The sequence below is a fragment of the Pelobates fuscus genome, chromosome 7 (assembly GCF_036172605.1).
Source record: "Pelobates fuscus isolate aPelFus1 chromosome 7, aPelFus1.pri, whole genome shotgun sequence".
NCBI lineage: Eukaryota > Metazoa > Chordata > Amphibia > Anura > Pelobatidae > Pelobates > Pelobates fuscus.
This window is the reverse complement of record NC_086323.1, coordinates 53,526,499-53,547,025: the sequence shown is the minus strand read 5'-3', so window position 1 is coordinate 53,547,025 and position 20,527 is coordinate 53,526,499. Positions and strand designations below refer to the sequence as shown.

The following is a 20,527-nucleotide window of genomic DNA, read 5'->3' as shown; positions in this document are numbered from 1 at the left end:
ATATTGGTAGCTTTCAGCAGGGTACAACTTACCGTTTGTTCCTATCAAACGTTAAATCAGGGGTTGGTAGTCTATAGCCCTAAGTGCACTACAAACTACTGCTGAGACAATCTGTCAGGCAAATCACCATGAGTGCTATAGTTTAACTGTGACTGGGGTGCTACATGTGACTACCCCTGCGTACAATGTTCAGCACCAGTAGTATACAGTGTTGCTTCGTCTACCTATAATTTTTATACCATATTCACATCACTAATCCAACACATTCTAAATCTTGCACGTCTCTTAAAGTACAGAATTAAACTCTATCCCTTGCAATCACCTTTGGTATTTCCCAGAGAAAAGCGAAAACCCAATTGATACAATAAGTATGTATATATATATATAAAATATATACACACAACCCCACAAAAGACCACATTCATTCCCCTCCTCCAAACAGTGAGTCTGACAGTTATTCAAAGTTAAAAACAAACTCAATTCAAAGTCACAAAATGTTGTGTAACACACATGTGAATGCACTCGCTTGCACACACTATTTGGTGTTGAAGTTCAACACATTTCTTTTTGTTTGTCTTTAAGGCAGTGGTTTGCACAGACTGGTTCAGTGAAACGTTTAAGGAAAAGAAAAATCTATCTGTATATACATAGGCTGTCTCAATATGAGGTCCATGGCTGATACTGCCCACATGTTCAGGTTTGCTTGATTTCCCACCAAGGGAAATGAACAGATGTGGTGATGAGAAGTTGCTTGCTTCCTGCTTCTGGTTGTCAGTGCTGCAAGTTAAATCTGTTTTGTTCATTGCTCTAAGGTGCTGTTGCCAAGAAAAATGATGCAAAATCTTGTAAAGTATGGCTCATCACTCCAATCCCCCTCTGCTCTCTGCCATTCAGGTTTGTGACTTAAGAAAGGGGGTTTGTTATATTCCACAATCTTAAGACACTCCTAGTGAGAGGTGCATCACTCAAAAGTCATCAGGTTAGCAGGAACCTGGGTAGACAAATCAGAAAAACATTATTTGAGGCTAAAAAGAAAAAATGTCAGTGTGTTAGCCTAGTTTTTGTACAATACTTACCAAGCTATTATGGGCATACAGTAAGTATAAACACACAGAGTACACAAACATACTTTGCATTCTTATTAAAGATGGTGCCAAGTGTAGAAATATAATCATGACAACTAAATGGACAAAAAGACAAAACAGTGCCTTCTACAGCCAAAACAAAAGTATCAGGAGAGGGGGTAACTAATTAGCAGCAAACCAGAGAGCGAAAACTAAGCCAATTTCTTCACATATATGCTAAGTGGGTCAAGAAAAGGAGTATGTTGATGCATTGGCTTGAAATATGTATGATCATGAATGGATAAAAAGTAGATCCTATGCTGAGGGGGGTCTCTGTTGTAATTTTTTACATGTTCATCAAATATCTGATTTTATTTTTAAGCAGTGATATATAAATGAGTCCTTCACCATCGGTCACTGAAATTATAAACTTCTATTCTGATAACTGAGTGTTAGGTTCGAGCAGGGGAACCCTTCGACAGGCAGTTCTCCTGCTGTCCATCACAGTACAAATGGGCACTTCAGTTGCTGTATCACTCCTTTCTAACACCATTGTATTGGCACCTTGAGGAACAATTGCCCTGCTTGGAGAAGGATCCTCAAGAAGGTATTCAAGCCTATAAATACGTATCTCTTAGAAGGTGGCATACAATGTTGCTGTGAAATAGAATTACTGGCCAGTGTACTGGCCATCAGTAGGAATAGGACAAATGACTAACTGGTGACATCAGCCTGGTGGATGCCATGCTGAGTTGGAGGGAAAGCTGCATTGATTAGATTAATGATGTAGGATCATGTGCTGTCTAGTTGGATTCCTGCAAAGTCTACAAACTACATAAACTCACATAAAAGTGTGTTGCATATTTTACTGCAAATATAGCTACCAAGTAAAAACCATTACAAACCAAAACAATGAATTAACAAAACTGCTGCTCTATAACTAGCCACTAAAACCCAACATTTCTCACCTGTTGTCTGTTGCTTTGGCAAGCAGCACTAAGATGTTTAAACCATAGCATGGCGTTTACTCGGTTACCGGCCTGGAATTTGTATGAGTTTCCTATAAAATGAAAAGTGTATATTTTGAAAAAGAAACAAGCAGAATAGTAAGAGCAGAGAATGCATTAAAACTACTGCACAAACAATGCACATTAAAGGGTTACTCCAATCATCATAACCACTTCAGTCTGCTGTAGTGGTTATGATGCCAGGAGTACACTGGCCCGGTTCCTCGCTAATGAGGCAAACCACTTGGCAACAGTTTGCTCCGTTAACTGGGTTCACACTGGACTCTAAAGCTTCCTGGTGGTCTGGTGACATGCTCTTAGCTTCTGCAGAGATGGAAGATGCAGCCATTGCCATTCATTGGCTGTGAGTGTCAGCTGAATGCTCACAACCAATGGCTGAAAATTGCACAGATGTCACAACAAACCAGCCAGCAACTCTAGTTTTAGGCTGGCTGATGACACCCCAATGATGCTGCTGGAGGTGGAGTTACACCTTCGACAGCAAAGGGGTTATAATCCATATGTTCAGCTTTTCTTAGAGACACACTGCACATACAGCCTCCAGGCACTATCACCACTTCAAATCACTGGAGTAACCCTTTTATAAAAAATAAAAAAAAAGCTTTATAAATAAAAAACTGTACATCTTATAAGTAAAACAATAAACATTTTGTATTAATAAATTAACAGAAATATCCTTAAAATAAGGACACTTTTTGTCTTTTTTTTTTTTTTTTTTTACCAAAACTGGCTCTTACAGACACACACAACTAGAAGCTCACTGTTCTGTCTCTTACTCTTCCTAACAGAGAATAGGGTTTCTGACCAGAAAATGATACTTAGATAAAGCAAATTAAATTACGGAGCGGAAATTTGGGATGCTACCACATACTGAAAGATAATACAATGCATTCAGAAAGTATTCAGACCCCTTCATTTTTTTTTCACTTTATGGTGCAGCCTAATGCTACAATTGTTTATAATTTTTTCAGTCTACACTCAATACCCCATATTGACAAAACAAAAAATCTGATTTCTTTTGAAAACTTTACAATTTTATTCAAAATAAAATGCTGATATATCACATTGACATAAGTATTCAGATCATTTGCTATGAAAATTGAAATTTAGCTCAGATGCAACACATTTCAGATGTTTCTATACGTTGATTGGAGTCCACATGTGGAAATTGGCTGGTTATGATTTGGATAGGCACACACTTGTCAATATAGGGTCCCACAGCTGTAAATGCATATCAGTGCAAAAACCAAGCTTTGAAGTCACAAGAACTGCCTCTGGAGCTCAGAGACATGATTGGATTCAGGTATAGATCTGGGAATTGCTATAAAAACAATTTCAGCTGCATTGAAGGCACAGTAGCCTCCATAATTCTAAAATGGAAAAAGTTTGGACTCTTCCTAAAGCTGGCCATCACTGAGAAATAGGGGGGAAATGGCCTTGGTAAGAGATGACCACTCTGGGTGAGCTCCACAGATGTGATGTTGAAATGGGAAAAACTTGGAGAACAATCACTACTGCAACTCTCCACCGATCTGGCCTTTATGACAGATTAGCCAGAAAGAAACATTTCCTCATTGCAAGACACATGAAAGCCTGCTTGAAATTTGCATACAAAAAAACCAAACCCTCCAAAAGGACCTCCAGACTGTGAGAAGCAAGATTCTCTGAGGAAATAAAGACTGTACTGTGGCCTAAATTCAAAACGTCATAGCTTATTAGCTGTGTAGTACCATCCCAACTGTGAAATATGTGGAGGTGGTGGTTTCATACTTTGGGGTTGATTTTCAATGACCGTGATTGGGAGACTGGTTAGGGTTGAGTAAAAGCTGAATACAGCAAAATACAGAACATATCCTTAAAAAACATTGTCCAGAGTGCCAAGGACCCCAGACTAGACCAAAGGTTCATCTTCGAACAGGATTGACCATAAGCACACTGCCAAGACAATGCAAGAGTGGCATAGGTAACACTTGGTGAATGTCCTTGAGTGACTTAGCCAAAGCCTGAAACTATCTCTGGAGAGACCAGATTATGACTGTATACATAATGACAGGAAATCCCTAAATCCAGATGTCCAAAGTGTGTCACATCATACCAAAAAAAGGTCTTGAGGCTGTAATCACTGCCAAGAGTTAAGGGCCTGAATACTTATGTCAAAGTGATATTTCATTTTTTTTGTTTAATATATTTGCAATGGTGCCAGTAAACAGTTTTTGCTTTATAATTAGTGAGTAATATATTTATAACTCACTAATTATAAAACAAAAACTATATATGTATAAATAAATTAGTGTCACAAAAACAATTTAAATAACTGTAGCATAAGGCTGCAACATAAAATATTTGAAAAAAAGGGGTCTGAATATTTCCTGAATGCACAGTAGTAATTTACATTTACACTAGGAAAATATACTCAAACAATGACATACAAGGGGCAAGACAATGTAAGAGACAACTAGAGGGCATCTGTTTACTAGAAATTACAATTAAGTACATTCAGATTTCAGTGGCCAGTGCCAGTTTTGTTCCAAGCAAATTTTGAGATGTTATACAGTGGTACCTCGGTTAACATAATTTTCAGTTTACAAATGAAAACTCATTGAAAATGCATAGGGTTTACAATTTTTTTTTCTCGCAATACGAAGCAAGTTTCCCCAGGATGCATTGCGTCTGGGAGGTTTATAGCACCACCCCCGTGCATGCTGGAGTCTGTGGGTAGCACGTGGCGTCGAGTGTTTGTGTTGGAGCGTTTTTTGCATTGAGTTTTTGGAACTTTTTTAGTGCATTTCTCAAGCGGTGGAAATGTAGGGAGCTGAGCTTCGTCACTCGCATGCCTTTTACTGTGCGTTATGCATTGTGGGTTGGTTTTCATGCCAGTTATTTTGACTTTTTTTCCCTCTGGAACGGATTAATTTGGTTTCAATGCATTCCTATGGGAAACCAAGTTTCGGTTTACAAATTTTTCACAATAAGAAAAGTCTCGGAGAACGCATTAAATTCACAAACCGAGGTACCACTGTATTATAAAAAAAAAACAAAAAAACTTGTAATGGTTGTGCCCAGACACTGTTGACCAGTTTAGGAGGGAGAGTGAGTTGGCAGTCTCAGACAGTCAATGTAGTTCAGCTTACATGAAATCTACATTGATAATGAGGAAATGTAAATTCTGTATTATCAATACAGCCAAGGAGAGACATTATCCGGGCATCAGGTAGAGCCCCCCGGTTTACTATCAAAATAGTCTTAAACGGAAGGATGGGGAGCTCTACTGATTTTGCGGCTTCCACTTTTTCTTTAATTTATCCTTCCTGGTACAGAGATAATGCCAATAAGCAATAGAATAACAGGCTGAATTAGAATCTGTTCTGTAATGAGAAGTGGGTGTTCATTGCTCTAGTGAACTGTCTAAATAACATCTTGAGCCAATTACATTAGGGCCAAGAGCTAACAAATAAGGCCAACTGCCAAAAGTAGAATGTGTATGTAAAACGCAAGATATCTGGCAGGTATGTGAGGTTTCTAGACTACAAGACCTGCAGTTGGATTATATAAAGATTTTACTATGTGATTAATAAAATCTGGAAGCCAAGCATGACCAGCTCTCTCTGTTTTTACTTTTCTCCTGTTAATGTGAACAAAACTGACATAAGAAACCAACACAATATATCTATATATATCTATATATATATAAAAAAAGAAAAAAGCCTTGCACTCCAACTTACATGAATGTGGACCCGGGGCTCGATTGCACTGAAATAGATATAGACCAAGAAAAATCAGCACTCCAAGGGTTTTTCCAAAACAAAATGTTATGTCTTTATTCCAACAGTCAACGTTTCAGTTCCACTCAGGAACTTTCTTCAGGACAGAATACCAGAATATTCTTCAGGACAGAATACTATTCTGTCCTGAAGAAAGTTCCTGAGTGGAACTGAAACGTTGACTGTTGGAATAAAGACATAACATTTTGTTTTGGAAAAACCCTGGGAGTGCTGATTTTTCTTGGTCTATATCTATATATATAGCTATCTAGATAGATATAGCTAGCTATCTATCTACCGAGAGAGAGAGAGAGAGAGAGAGAGAGAGAGATTATATAACATGTTAACATATATTAAGTTAACATTAATACATGTTAATCTAATATGTTAACCTATTACAGGAGCAGGTAACCTTCGGCACTAGAGATGCTGTGGACTACATCTCCACCGATACTTTGCCAGCATAAATCGCTTTAATTACGAGAGTAGTCCACAACATCTGGAGTGCTGATGGTTGCTACAACTGACAGATTAGCTCAGGCTTCCCCAAACTCCGGCCCTCCAGATGTTGCTGAACTACAACTCCCATGATTCTCAGCCTATCTATTTCATTCATGGAATCATGTTAGTTGTAGTTCAGCAACATCTGGAGGGCCAGAGTTTGAGGAAGCCTGGATTAGCTGATGCTCTCAGCCACGGAGCTAAGCCCTGACTGCTTAGGAATTTCCATCTCTCCGGTATCAGTAGTGGAGGCTTTTCCACATCACCATATGGGACAACATTTATCTTTATTTTTAAAGAAGAAAAAAAACAAAAGGTTTTGCAGCTTTCTGCATTGTAACTCCGCCTTGTGCATGGTGCTTCCTTACATAGAAGCCAATGAGAGATCATTGTGAGCGTGGCTGCTGATAAAACACAGCCAATCAGGGTCGTTTTGTTCTCTGTCCCCTTTTCCAGTAGCCAAGCTTTGAAATAATATACAGATAATGAGAGGGGGGCATCGTCAAGTGAGCAGTTTAGCTCACATTTATCGCTCATTGGTTGAGCTATACTATTTACCTCCCAATTAGGAAGATGTTTAATGAGAAAAGGGAGTTGTGGCTAATTTGGTGGAGTTATGCTGCAGGGAGCTGCAAAGCATTTCTCTTCTTTTAAGTAAAATTAAAGAAATTTGAATAGGCAGGCAAACTCAGCATGAATATGGAGCTACAATCACAAAGCACTTAAAGGGACACTCCAGGCACATAACAGCTTCATCACAATGAGCTGTTTAACCCCCAAGTCTGCAAGACAGCATCCAATCACTCTGCCCTGCAGTTCAGATCAAAGTTTGATCTTGTAGACTTTACAGTTAAACCGTTCGTTTAACCCCTTTAGGTAAGATGGTGCTTGGGACTTCTTTGCATGATTACTTCATTGTGATGTAGTTGTAATGCTACCTGGAGTGTTATGCTACCCTTTAAGTTATGTAGGTGACAGAAGTGTTCCTTCAGTAAGCTGCTACTTTCAAACCGTAGTGACCAGTAAGAATCCTCACAGGCAGTGTAGGGTCAATGGCTGAATTTCCACACGCCCATGGCATTTTTAACCCACTGGTTAGTATCAGAATAATGATATCACTCTCTTTATGCTGTACTTTTTACCTCCACCTGTCCTTATATCCTAATCACTTTATCCGTTTTGTTAAAGGACATTCTCTGTTAGATTAATAAAAGGTTGTGGTTCCACAAAAATGTTAACGGACCGATCCAATATAAATGCATACATCAAGCATGTGCAGAGAGAGCCGGCATGCATTTTGGATCTGTTCTGCCCTGTTCGGTGGAGTCAGTCTCATATGCCAATGGCCCTGGTTCTTTTTGTAATGGCACAAGATGAGCTAAAAACAGATTGAGAACTGGGCGGGGACCAACTGAAGGGCAGGGTAATTGAGCGGTTGTCTGTTCTCAGCACTCTCCTGCAACTTGCTTTTTGCTCTCTTTACATCAAGCACAACGCATGGTATACACAAGCATACAAATTCAGCACATGTGACAATGAGACAGTTTAATTAAGGACTTCCTTCACTAACTGTGGGTGATTTTGAGACTAGACACCTACTATTCTCAGCCAATCACTTACCCTTCTCAGAGTCTGTTAATAGAAAGAGATCAGGATGTTCAGGGTCGTCAGCCATCATCACCATCCAGCCCAATACGGATACATTTTTTGTTGATGTGGATTTGAACTAGAATATATAATAAAGTAATCAAATATAGAAATAGGCAACAGGTCACTGGATCAAACTGATAACAACTGATGGTGATAAAATTCAATTGGAGGTGAGGAGTACACTCAGCGTGAGATCCAAATCTCTGGCTACTCTGCATAATTGGTTTCCTGTAGAAACGGATATGTCTGGGTGTTGACATTTAGTTGTAATTATAATTGACATATGAGTTTTTCATTGATCACGTGCACAAGCATTTTCAGTGTCAAAATATGTGTTCTGGCAAACCACACGCAGGCACATTATGTACAGTGCATTAGGTAGATCTACCCAAAGAAATAATTACTTATTCAGTTCTACATTTACAGGCACACATTTATTTCCCAATAGCGCTAAAAAGTTCAACAACAAAAAAAGAATAGAGGCTAAAAGCATCAGGACTGGAAGCAATAAGTTCGATCCCAATTGCTGCTTTGGGAAGTAATTTCAAAATTATTTTTTTTATTTCTACAAGCTATTTGTTTAGACATTAACACACCGAGTGAAGCAAATTTAAGCGAAAATAAACAATATCAATACCATTATTGTCATTATTATTTTATCTGCCTTCTCGTCCACTCAAAAAAATAGTTTTGACCTTTTGGTTTTTGTCAAAAATATCAAAGTCATCTAACCACACAACACAAATACATAATTCATTGCTAAGGAACATTACGTTTTTTTTTTTAACTTTTGTTAAAGGGTAATAGCATTTTTTGTGCACGCAGAGCAGCAGTGGTATATACTGCATTGTGCAGACATAGTGAGGCTGTAGATGTGTGGTTAATTAACCTGGGTTAAATCATTTCATGGCTCCAAGAATATGCTATATGACTTAATCTGGATCTTTAATGACCTTTAATATCTGCTGTCAAAATTCAGCAAATTAAATTTTAAATTAAAGCACCAACAGGAAACTGGTAATAAGAAAGACAAAACAGGATTTGATAATTAACGGATATGCTGCCAGAGAACTCAGATGTATTAACAAGGTGACCGACTGTACTATCTGTCTAAACACTCACAAACCGAATGTGTAGTTTGTTTTCTTTAATCATACAGTTCTTTAAACAATTCCAGTCATTCCATACTTTGCTGTGAAGCACGGAACATTTCCACATGATATATATTTTTCTTTATTAACAACAGACTAAAGAGAAACAGATTTGATCTCCCACAGAGCAAGCAATAGCTTGATTATACTGTAAGAGTGCCAATGTACGCGGTGTAGCCAAAACAACTCAGGCTTAAAGGGGAGCAAAATGGAGGAGAAATATTGCAGACATAAATCCTTCCCTTACAGTCTTGCACTTTAGTTATTGCTGAATAAAAAGGAGTACAACATTCTACACAAAGCCCAATACCAAGATAACATGCCAACTAATATAGACAGATTCATTTCAGGTACACTAGACATTATAATACATTGGGTGACCTTTATAAAAGTCTTCTTTTCTAAAAAAGTAGTGCAAAAATGTAAAAGGTTGGAGTCTGCAATGGACAGTGCCTGCTTGTTCATCTGGTTTCCATGGTGATTACCACTTAAGACATTTTAGGAGAGGACACACTGATAAATCTCCCCCATGGAATCTTATACATACTGAAACAAATGCTAAATGTGATGAATTTCGGGTTTCCCACTGGTATGCAGGATCAAACTATATCAAAGCATCTTTCAGTCCGTTTGTATCTGCAGTGCATTTAATAGCCAACCTGTGCAATTAGTGTCTCTTTCTAATAGATTGTAAGTGAAGCAGAGCTTTCTTCATCTCTTCTCAAATGTATTTTATCTGTCACTTATATGCTGCTAGGTATCCTAAATGTATAATTGCAAAGCTCAGGGGAATACGTTCGCACCATCTAAACGATAACTATAATGTGGATATTTAAAACATCCTTTCTCTCTCTAACAACCCCTGTCCACAAATCTGGGAACTTCTCAGATGTGACTCACATAAAAAAAAATGGTTCTGTTTTTAATAAGTACAGTGTGTTTCATTTAGAAGTGTTTATCTACTGTTCTGTAATTTAAACCTTTAAATCACACACAGGAGGTTCCTGTAGGGTCTAGCAAGCTATTAACAGTGCAGGAGATAAGAAATTCTAAATTAAACAGCCTGTGTAATAAAGGAGTCCTAAACATTAGATCTCTCTTTACAGGAAGTGTTTAGGAAGGCTGTGTAGGTCACATGCAGGGAGGTGCGACAAGGGCTGTATAAATAAAGTGATTTAACTCCTAAGTAGCAGATAATTGAGCAGCAAGGCTCCGGGGATCTTTACACCAAAACTGCTTCATTAAAAGGTAATGTTGTTTTGGTGACTAAAGTGTCCCTTTAAATTCTTAATTTTTTAATACATTATATAAGCCAAAAAGAGAACCATGGAAAGCTATCTTAGCTGATACATTCATTATGTATGTTTCCCCTCTCAGGCTATTCCATCATGTAGTGTTTATGAACAGTTTTAGCCACCATAGGGCTGATTATAACACATATGCTCATTTCTAGGAGGAATTAAACCCCTCATGTTCATTCGCTCACAGCTTCTTTAACTGATACTGATGGTCTCCCCAACAGACTGAATGTAGCGTAATATCAGTCATGCTGTGACAAACTAGACATAGTACAGAGTTTGTTTTTTTGGATAAACATATCCAGTTTTTATTGCTTCAGTCTATAGCGATACATTGTTTATATCGCCTAAGCTAACAGTTCCATGTACTGTATTGCTTAACATTTGGATACTTTTATCTTTGATACTACAAAGTATACTATTTGGAACAGGCATGATCTACCCCACACTGCATTGGGGATTAAGACACCTGCTCTGCACATCTTGGCTACATACCTATCCAGGAGTTCAATTTATTTTTCTTATCATATTTCATTTTATTATCTTTCTTCATTCCACCAACATTTATGTTTCAACTTTCCTTTTCCGTTTCGTTCTAATTTTTTTCTTTTTATCTATTTCCTCCTTTTTTCTTTTACCTTACTTTATCCACCTCCCCTTTCTATCTATCAGTTTTTTTTATCCATGATCCCTTATTGCACTTAAAGGCATAACACACGTATAGAAACATAGAAACATAGAATGTGACGGCAGATAAGAACCATTCGGCCCATCTAGTCTGCCCAGTTTTCTAAATACTTTCATTAGTCCCTGGCATTATCTTATAGTTAGGATAGCCTTATGGCTATCCCACCCATGCTTAAACTCCTTTACTGTGTTAACCTCTACCACTTCAGCTGGAAGGCTATTCCATGCATCCACTACCCTCTCAGTAAAGTAATACTTCCTGATATTATTTTTAAACCTTTGTCCCTCTAATTTAAGACTATGTCCTCTGGTTGTGGTAGTTTTTCTTCTTTTAAATATAGTCTCCTCCTTTACTGTGTTGATTCCCTTTATGTATTTAAATGTTTCTATCATATCCCCCCTGTCTCGTCTTTCCTCCAAGCTATACATGTTAAGATCCTTTAACCTTTCCTGGTAAGTTATAGAAATCTAGCACTTAAAGGCACAGTGCATATTAATTTGACCTATTTTATTCCACAAACTTTATTCAACTGTTCTATATCTTCTATGATTTCCATACATAGTACTACAGCCATTAGCTACTACCCAGCTCCTGGAGTTTGCACACTAAATTCTAGAGTGTTTTTAACTTGTAGTACACAGTATGGCTGGTGACATAAGGGAAGAATAGAATGCTCACATATGGTTATTTACTAAAATGGGAATTGTAAAGAATTTCAGGCCAAAATACCAAAACTGAAAATATAGCTTATGTGAATATTATTTTTTCAACTTGCCCTAAAACTTTAAATTATATTTGACTTGCCAACAGTTCACACTTTAGTGAATAACAGAAATTGCAACTTGTCTAGATGTCATACATTGGGCCTGCCAACATTCCCAGTTTGAGTGAAAGGGGAAGAAACCAGGAGAAGCAGTGGGGCAATACAGCAAAATCCCTCATTCCATCAATTCAATATCTGTATGGATACCGATCGGTTAAGTCCATATGCCTTGGCTTTTGTTACTTGATTGCTACCTAGTCACATTTTTATGGAGCTAAATCTGAAGAGTAGCATATATTATGTTATGATTGTTTGAAGTCGTCTATACAAAACCTTGCAGCTCAAAAATTATTTTAAAGTGGTATGTGAATGTCACATTTTGAAGTATGTAGTACTTAAAGCGGCACTGTCATGCCGAATCCCGTTTTTTTTTTAACCCCCCTCCCGCCTCCACTACATCCAATCGACCCCCTAGTCACCCCCAAATGCCCCTAAGCCCCCCACATTACCTCTTTTTAATTCTTTATCTTCTGCCCCGATCTTTAGTCAGGGCGCCGCCATCTTTGTGTGGGTAGGTGAAGTCCCTGTGGGACACGTCATCTACCCACACTACACAGACTGTGAGATTCCCGCACAGGCCCAGTGAAACACCTGGACATGCGAACGGGAATTTCATCTATTCATTCATTCATCAGACAGACGAATGAATGAATAGAAATAATAGAAAAAATCAGACGAACAAACTAACACTGTGTATCAGTGTTAGTTTGTTCGCTCAGTTTATTACAAGGAGGGAGCTACCGGCGTGCAGCTCCCTCCTTGTAATATGTAACTATAGAAGCGGCAGGGAGCAGTGCTCCTCGCCACTTCCTAAGCCCCCCATGTCCCCCCTCACTCTATGGGGGTCAATATGACCCCCATAATAGGACAAGGGAGATTAAAATCTCCCCAATACCCCTACTCGCTATACCGCGAGTAGGGGCATGTCCACTAAACAGTGAGCAGCCTGCTCACTGTAAAAAAAAAATGGTAATAAGGGGGGGACCTACTGTCCCCCCCCCCCGGCCCCCTCCCCTGCGCGGTGGGTGGGGGCCCTAATAAAACAATAAGGGGGGGGGGGGACCTTCTGTCCTCCCCCCCGGCCCCCACCCCTGAGCGGTGGGTGGGGGCCCTAATAAAAACAATAAGGGGGGGGACCTATTGTCCTCCCCCCCTGGCCCCCACCCCTGCGCGGTGGGTGGGGGCCCTAATAAAACAATAAGGGGGGGGGGACCTATTGTCCTCCCCCCCTGGCCCCCACCCCTGCGCGGTGGGTGGGGGCCCTAATAAAACAATAAGGGGGGGGGGGACCTATTGTCCTCCCCCCCTGGCCCCCACCCCTGCGCGGTGGGTGGGGGCCCTAATAAAACAATAAGGGGGGGGGACCTATTGTCCTCCCCCCCTGGCCCCCACCCCTGCGCGGTGGGTGGGGGCCCTAATAAAACAATAAGGGGGGGGACCTACTGTCCTCCCCCCCGGCCCCCACCCCTGAGCGGTGGGTGGGGGCCCTAATAAAACAATAAGGGGGGGGGACCTACTGTCCTCCCCCCCGGCCCCCACCCCTGAGCGGTGGGTGGGGGCCCTAATAAAACAATAAGGGGGGGGACCTACTGTCCTCCCCCCCTGGCCCCCACCCTTGCGCGGTGGGTGGGGGCCCTAAATGACCCCCCCCCCATTAAGGTGACTAGGGGTCCCAAGCCCCTAGTCACCCCCCACCCAAAACATTCTATCCCCTACCTACCCCCCTCACCCTAAAAATAGTGAGGGGGGAATAAAATAACTAACCTGTAAAAAAAAAATAATTAAACTTACCATTTGACGTCTTCTCTTTTCTAAATTCTTCTTACTTCAGCCCCCCAAAAGGCCAAATAAAAATCCATAAACCCGTCGCACTTTAAAAAAAAAAAAAAAAAAAAAACCGAGCGCAAACAAAAATCAATCCATGTTCACCCATGGAGGGCACGCCGCGTACTGAGCTCCGCAGGGCGGGTCAAGGCTTATAAAGCCTTGCCCCGCCCTGCAATTAGGCTTAGAACACAATGATTGGTTGGTTTAAGCCAATCAGAGTGCTCTGTGTCATTTTACACAGCGTGGGAAAATTCAAAAGAACTTTCCCACGCTGTGTAAAATGACAGATCACTGTGATTGGATGGTTTTCAAGCCATCCAATCACAGTGCTCTGTGTCATTTTACAAGCGTGGGAAAATTCCAAAGAACTTTCCCACTCTTGTAAAATGACACAGAGCAGTGTGATTGGATGGATTTCAAGCCATCCAATCACAGTGCTCTGTCTCATTTTACACAGCGTGGGAAAATTGAACTTTCCCACGCTGTGTAAAATGACACAGAGCACTGTGATTGGATGGTTTGAAATCCATCCAATCACAGTGCTCTGTGTCATTTTACAAGCGTGGGAAAGTTCTTTGGAATTTTCCCACGCTTGTAAAATGACGCAGAGCACTGTGATTGGATGGCTTGAAAACCATCCAATCACAGTGATCTGTCATTTTACACAGCGTGGGAAAGTTCTTTTGAATTTTCCCACGCTGTGTAAAATGACACAGAGCACTCTGATTGGCTTAAACCAACCAATCATTGTGTTCTAAGCCTAATTGCAGGGCGGGGCAAGGCTTTATAAGCCTTGACCCGCCCTGCGGAGCTCAGTACGCGGCGTGCCCTCCATGGGTGAAGATGGATTAATTTTTGTTTGCGCTCGTTTTTTTTTTTTAAAGTGCGACGGGTTTATGGATTTTTATTTGGCCTTTTGGGGGGCTGAAGTAAGAAGAATTTAGAAAAGAGAAGACGTCAAATGGCAAGTTTAATTTTTTTTTTTTTACAGGTTAGTTATTTTATTCCCCCCTCACTATTTTTAGGGTGAGGGGGGTAGGTAGGGGATAGAATGTTTTGGGTGGGGGGTGACTAGGGGCTTGGGACCCCTAGTCACCTTGATGGGGGGGGGGGGGTCATTTAGGGCCCCCACCCACCGCGCAGGGGCGGGGGCTAGGGGGGGAGGACAGTAGGTCCCCCCCCTTATTGTTTTATTAGGGCCCCCACCCACCGCTCAGGGGTGGGGGCCGGGGGGGAGGACAGTAGGTTCCCCCCCCTTTTATTGTTTTTATTAGGGCCCCCACCCACCGCGCAGGGGTGGGGGCCGGGGGGGGGGACAGTAGGTCCCCCCCCATCTTTAACCCACGCGCAGGGGAGGGGGGGTGTTTATTGTTTTTTTTTGTTTTTTTACAGTGAGCAGCCACAGGCTGCTCACTGCTTACTAGACATGCCCCTACTCGCGGTATAGCGAGTAGGGGCATATTATTTACTAATACTAAGTAATCTTTACTTAGTATTAGTAAAGTTGGCTGAAAGACCAATTCAGGTCTTTCAGCCTTTTAGTAGATAGCTCCCTGATACCGTGGGAATTAGGGAGTTATCTACTAAGCGGCTGCAAGATGCAGCCACAGCAATGAATAGGATCGGAGTTTCATTCATTAGAATGAAATTCCGATACAAACAAAGTACCGAATTGCATCCTAACACCAATGGAGAAACAGTGCTCATTCTGTTAGGATGCAATTCGGCAGTTTTGCCGGCGTTCTGTCTAAGTGACAGGACGTTTGGCAATACTGACAGGAAGCATTGTGGGAACAGGGAGGAAAGCTAGGGATCATGGGAAAATTGCTCTGACCAGCGGAAATGAAGCACACTTTGCTCCTCCGCTGGTCAGAGCTGGTCAAGCGGAGGAATCCCATAAGACAAAGAGTCCCTACTTTGTCTTATGGTTTTAAAGAAAACTAAAGGAGACAGGAAGAAAAGAAGAACAGATCCTGAGAGAGGGGTAGAAGAGGAAGAGATTGAGGAAAGGTAAGTTCGGCATGACAGTGCCGCTTTAAAGAAGACGGTGCAGGGGGGCGGAGCCAAGCCAGCACACAGGACGGACGTGCAGAGAGATAGCTCCGTACTAATAAGCACAAAAACGGCAGCAAACCGGTCGATAAATCGCCGATACACAGACCAGCACCCCCAAACTGCAATGGGGAAACGGGCAAAGAAAATTAAAGCAGCCCTGGCCACGGGATCCCGAAATATCGGAGACTACATGCAGGGAGGCCTCCCGCGCATGGCGCCCAAAATGGCGGACCCACAAGCTGAAATCTCGTCGTCCGAGGAAGAACTCTCTCTGGACGCATTGGATGAGATCCCCCAAACCGGGGGCCTGCATGCAGAGTCCTCGGATGAGGAGAATAACATCCCAGCCACAAAAGGAGATATTAAATCTCTACTCCGAGACATCCGCAAGATGTTCCAGGCGGACCTAACAATACTGAGAGAAGATATGCTCTCAATCACAGGGCGAATAAAAGCTGCAGAGGATACATCCAACCACCTCAAAGCCGAGCAAAGCACACTTACTACAGAGCAGAAACGGCTAGCAGACTCACAAGCCACCATGTCCCTGAGACTGATCGAATTTGAAGATCGCAGTCGCAGCAAAAACATCAAGATTAAAGGCATACCTACCACGATAGAGAAAACAGAACTGCCACAATATATAAGACGTCTGCTTCAGCAACTGCTTCCCCACAGGCAGGCTAAAAGCATCTTGGTGGACAATATTTACAGAGTCCGCAGACAGGGCAGGCTGCCCCAGCAACCACAAAGCGATGTCATAATACAGCTTGTCACATACCTGGACAAAGCGGCAATCATGACAGCGGTCAGGGACTCACCCTCCCTGTCCTTCGAGCAACACACACTGTCATTTTACAATGACTTATCGAAGCCCACCATGCTCTGGCGGCAAACAATGCGCCCTGTTACCAGTGTGCTGAGACAGAAGAAGATTCCATATCGCTGGGGCACACCACGCTCCCTTCAGGTCACGGTGGAGGGAACAACGCACAAGCTACATTCACCAACGGAGGGCCAACTGCTCCTGACCCAGCGGGGCATCACACCGCAGACGGAACATAGGAAGGGCAGCCCCAGGAGACAACAATGGGATGTGAACAACATCACCCCGTTTGAGCCAAGAAGAGGATCCCACCCAGCTACAACTGACCCAGGGGACTAAACACAAGGGACTACCGCTACCCGGCCTTGCAGAGGCATGGGATATTCACCCAAGTTACACACCTTCCCCGACCGTGGTCGGGTCCAAATCCCGGTTTGGACTACTCTGCACTAATCTAGTCAACGTTTTAAAATGTCAGTTACCGTTAAACAGTTAAAATGTCTGTATGCATAAATTATTTCACCCACAGAACTCAGCCCGAGCACTACCTGCGCAGAACGCGTACCACCTGTGGCCAGACCGCAAGCCTGGCAAAAGCACATACCAGCAGGCCAACAAATATGCCAGGTCCCAACCAACTCACACCCCTCCATGCCCACCACAAGACAGTAGGGATGACACCCAGACGAAACACAGGAGGACCTAGCCAGAGGCGACACGCAGGTCAGCAGCGAGGCCAGTGCGCTCCGCTCACAAGAGCGCTGGCCACCTTAAGCACTCACACAACCCCAAGCCATTTTTCACCAGGCACCCACCTCCTGCATACTAACCCAGAGCCTCAGTAGACACCTGCGCACGCACTAACATCTACCCAGGCCGAGGGAGCACTTAGCTTTACCAGGGGACGACCCCCCGAGCAACATGTTAAGCCCCAGAGGGATTAGCTCACACACCACAACACAACAGCAAAACCCAACTCATGCAAACTAACTGCATATACTTTATTAAGCTGCTGTAAAGATACTTATGAATGTTGAATATGCATGTTTTTGTTACCATACTTACCATTTAAAAAAAAAAGTGGATAACAAGATTACTGTACCTCTCTTTGCATGTGCATATCCACAAACAAAATAAAGAATTAAAAAAAAAAAAAAAAGAAGACGGTGCAGATACATTATATACGTATATTAAACTGTACATAAAGAAAGTGGAGACTTAAAGAATCCCACAGCAAACATAAGTTTGGTCAGATATGTATTTACCATCAATGTTTAGGGGTTTATTTTATTAAACATTTTTTGGTGGGACTCAATCCTTTTCTTTTGCAATGATTGGGTTATGTAGTAATTACTTCTGGAAGCTAGGTGGCGCTGCAGTCGTGAATTTAAAAAGGTTGGTGTCATTTGAATGATTATGGTCGATAACTCTCCAGGCCAGTGCCTTTAGTGTGGTGAGAAATAGTTGACGTTTAGTGGTTGTGAAACTGCTTTTAGAATGGGCAGAAATAAATGCACTTTTTTCCCAAAATAAGATTAAAAATAAAAAAGAAAGTTAAAAGATTGTAAGCTCTTCCAAACAGAATATGTTGGCGCTATATAAATGCAAATAACAGTAATCATCATAAATCTTACATGTTTTCTCTCTGTGGCTTTCAGGGATTTTGCTGCATAGTAAAGCAATTGTGTACCGCACAGTACAGCCCAGTATTTGGTCCAAGATGCAACCTGCATTTAGAAGAGAAAACAAACAAAATAATAATACAATAAAAAAAAAAAATATTGCATCTATTACAAAATAATACACAATATACTGTGAACAAACTCAGTGCTGTTATTGGTGTGAGTAGATGTAAAGATTAAGAGAATATTGCACACATAAATTATCCTGGGAATACTTCCAGCAGGGTGCTCCAATAGGGTGGACCAATGTCCGATTCACAATATAGTAGTGAAAAAGTGGTCTGGGCACACCTGGAGGTTTCTTTGATAGGCAGTCTTTATTTGAAGTGCAAAATAAAATACAATGTTTCGGCTTCCCTGACCCTTTGTCAAGGTGTGTGTGTGTGTCTGTGTGTGTCTGTCTGTCCACCTCTAAATATGAGAGGATAATGGACCTCGAGATTTTGGCTTTAGAATACATTAACTTGTAGAAGTGAATTAAGTGCATAATACTGTGTAGGAAATGTATAAAAAGGTCACTGTTCAGTTTGTGAACTCCAATCACCTGGCACCCAAAAGACTAAAACTGCATCTGTAATACAAAAAGGTACAGGTGATGTTCATCTATACACCTTGCTCTTTATCATTTTATATATATATATATATATACACACATATATATATATACACACACACACACACACACACACATATATATATATACACACACACACACACATATATATATATACACATATACACACACACACACACATATATATATATATATATACACACATATATACACACACACACACACACACACACACACACATATATACACACACACACATATATACACACACACACACACACACACACACACACACACACATACACACACACACATACACACACATATACACACACACACATATACACACACACATATATATATATATATATATATTACAATAGAGAGCAAAATGTATAATCTTAAAATTTCAAGTCCTACAATACCAGCCAGGCCTTAAAGGTTACCTGCCACTGCAAGCTTCCAATGGTTTTGGACATAAATGACTGCCAATATGAAATCATTACGGATTGATTTTCAGTTCTTGGAGGGTCTTTTGTCCCAAAAGCAAATGTAATAGAATAATAATTTATTTTTGGCAATATAAACAGTCAGCCAAAGTGAACACAGTACATATAAATGTACTGGGTAGCCTTGTTTTTATTCTACCGTAGGGATCTGTGGTTCAACTCTAGGAGAAGAATAGGGTGAGGAAATATGGCGAACCTACATAAGGGTGAATTGCGTGCAATGTCAATATATGTAATAGGAATATCTGATTTCTTGCCAAGTCGACAATTGTTTTGCTATGTTTTATGGGCCACAGGAGAGATTTTTTTTATACTTGAGTTTCTGCCAAGGAATCCCAGTTAGAATCCCTGGATAAAGGTTAAAACTATCGTAAAATGTATTGGTACTACAGCCGTGCTGGAGATGGAAGAAACTTCTGGAAAACGCAACACTGTTGTGGAAAAACAAACAAAACACTGTACAAGTGAACACAATGTAAAGAAACAGCATGCATGAATGGCAACAAAGTGTAGGAGTTATATAATCTGAATACTAAGAATATTAGTATAAAAATAAATGGAATGTTTAGAAGACTTACTGTTGGTTTTTTCCCTTCTTTTAACAGCGTTTTCCTCCGTAGAACCCCCTGAATGGTTACCACTCCAGGATATAAGTGCACAGCCAGCTCTGTTGACTCAGCAGAACTAAAAGAAAGATACCAGATGCCAATGTTAGGAAGAAGCCATCAGCTACCACACTGGATGTGAGCTTTAGGCTGAAACCGGATTTGTGCTTAGGAGATATCCGTTCAGGATCACAGCTTTTTTTGGCAGCCTATTAGCAGAAGCAGAGGGAATTAAAGAGTTAATCACAGACATGCACCTTGGACAGAAACCAAAGCTTTGTGTCTTTGAGTGTCAATCACAGGCAGGTCTTCAAGCAAAGGAGTTTTATTGCCAGTACTTTCCAAAATAATTCAGCCATGTTTATTGTCAGGGCACACACATTACAGTGAAATTAGAAGTCGGGCAATGGGTCTTATGACAGCATTTCAATTTATAAAGCCCCTCTGCTAATACCCTTACCATAGTGAGTTATTTGGGGATAAAA

At 41.1% G+C, this 20,527-nt stretch overlaps 1 protein-coding gene across 6 annotated transcripts in view; it reads right to left on the bottom strand.

Annotated features, from left to right (window-relative positions):
- Nucleotides 1-401: 401 nt before the first annotated feature.
- RALGPS2 (Ral GEF with PH domain and SH3 binding motif 2) overlaps nt 402-20,527 on the bottom strand; it is a 199,989-nt gene continuing 179,863 nt past the window's right edge. For all 6 annotated transcript variants that reach the window (XM_063428270.1, XM_063428273.1, XM_063428272.1 and 3 more), the window contains 5 exons: nt 20,016-20,121; nt 18,307-18,399; nt 7,975-8,080; nt 2,033-2,124; nt 402-991 (listed from right to left, as the gene is read on the bottom strand). In XM_063428270.1, coding sequence (XP_063284340.1) covers nt 962-991; nt 2,033-2,124; nt 7,975-8,080; nt 18,307-18,399; nt 20,016-20,121 — 427 coding nt within the window. In that variant the 3' untranslated portion in view covers nt 402-961. The remainder of the gene's footprint in view (nt 992-2,032; nt 2,125-7,974; nt 8,081-18,306; nt 18,400-20,015; nt 20,122-20,527) is intronic.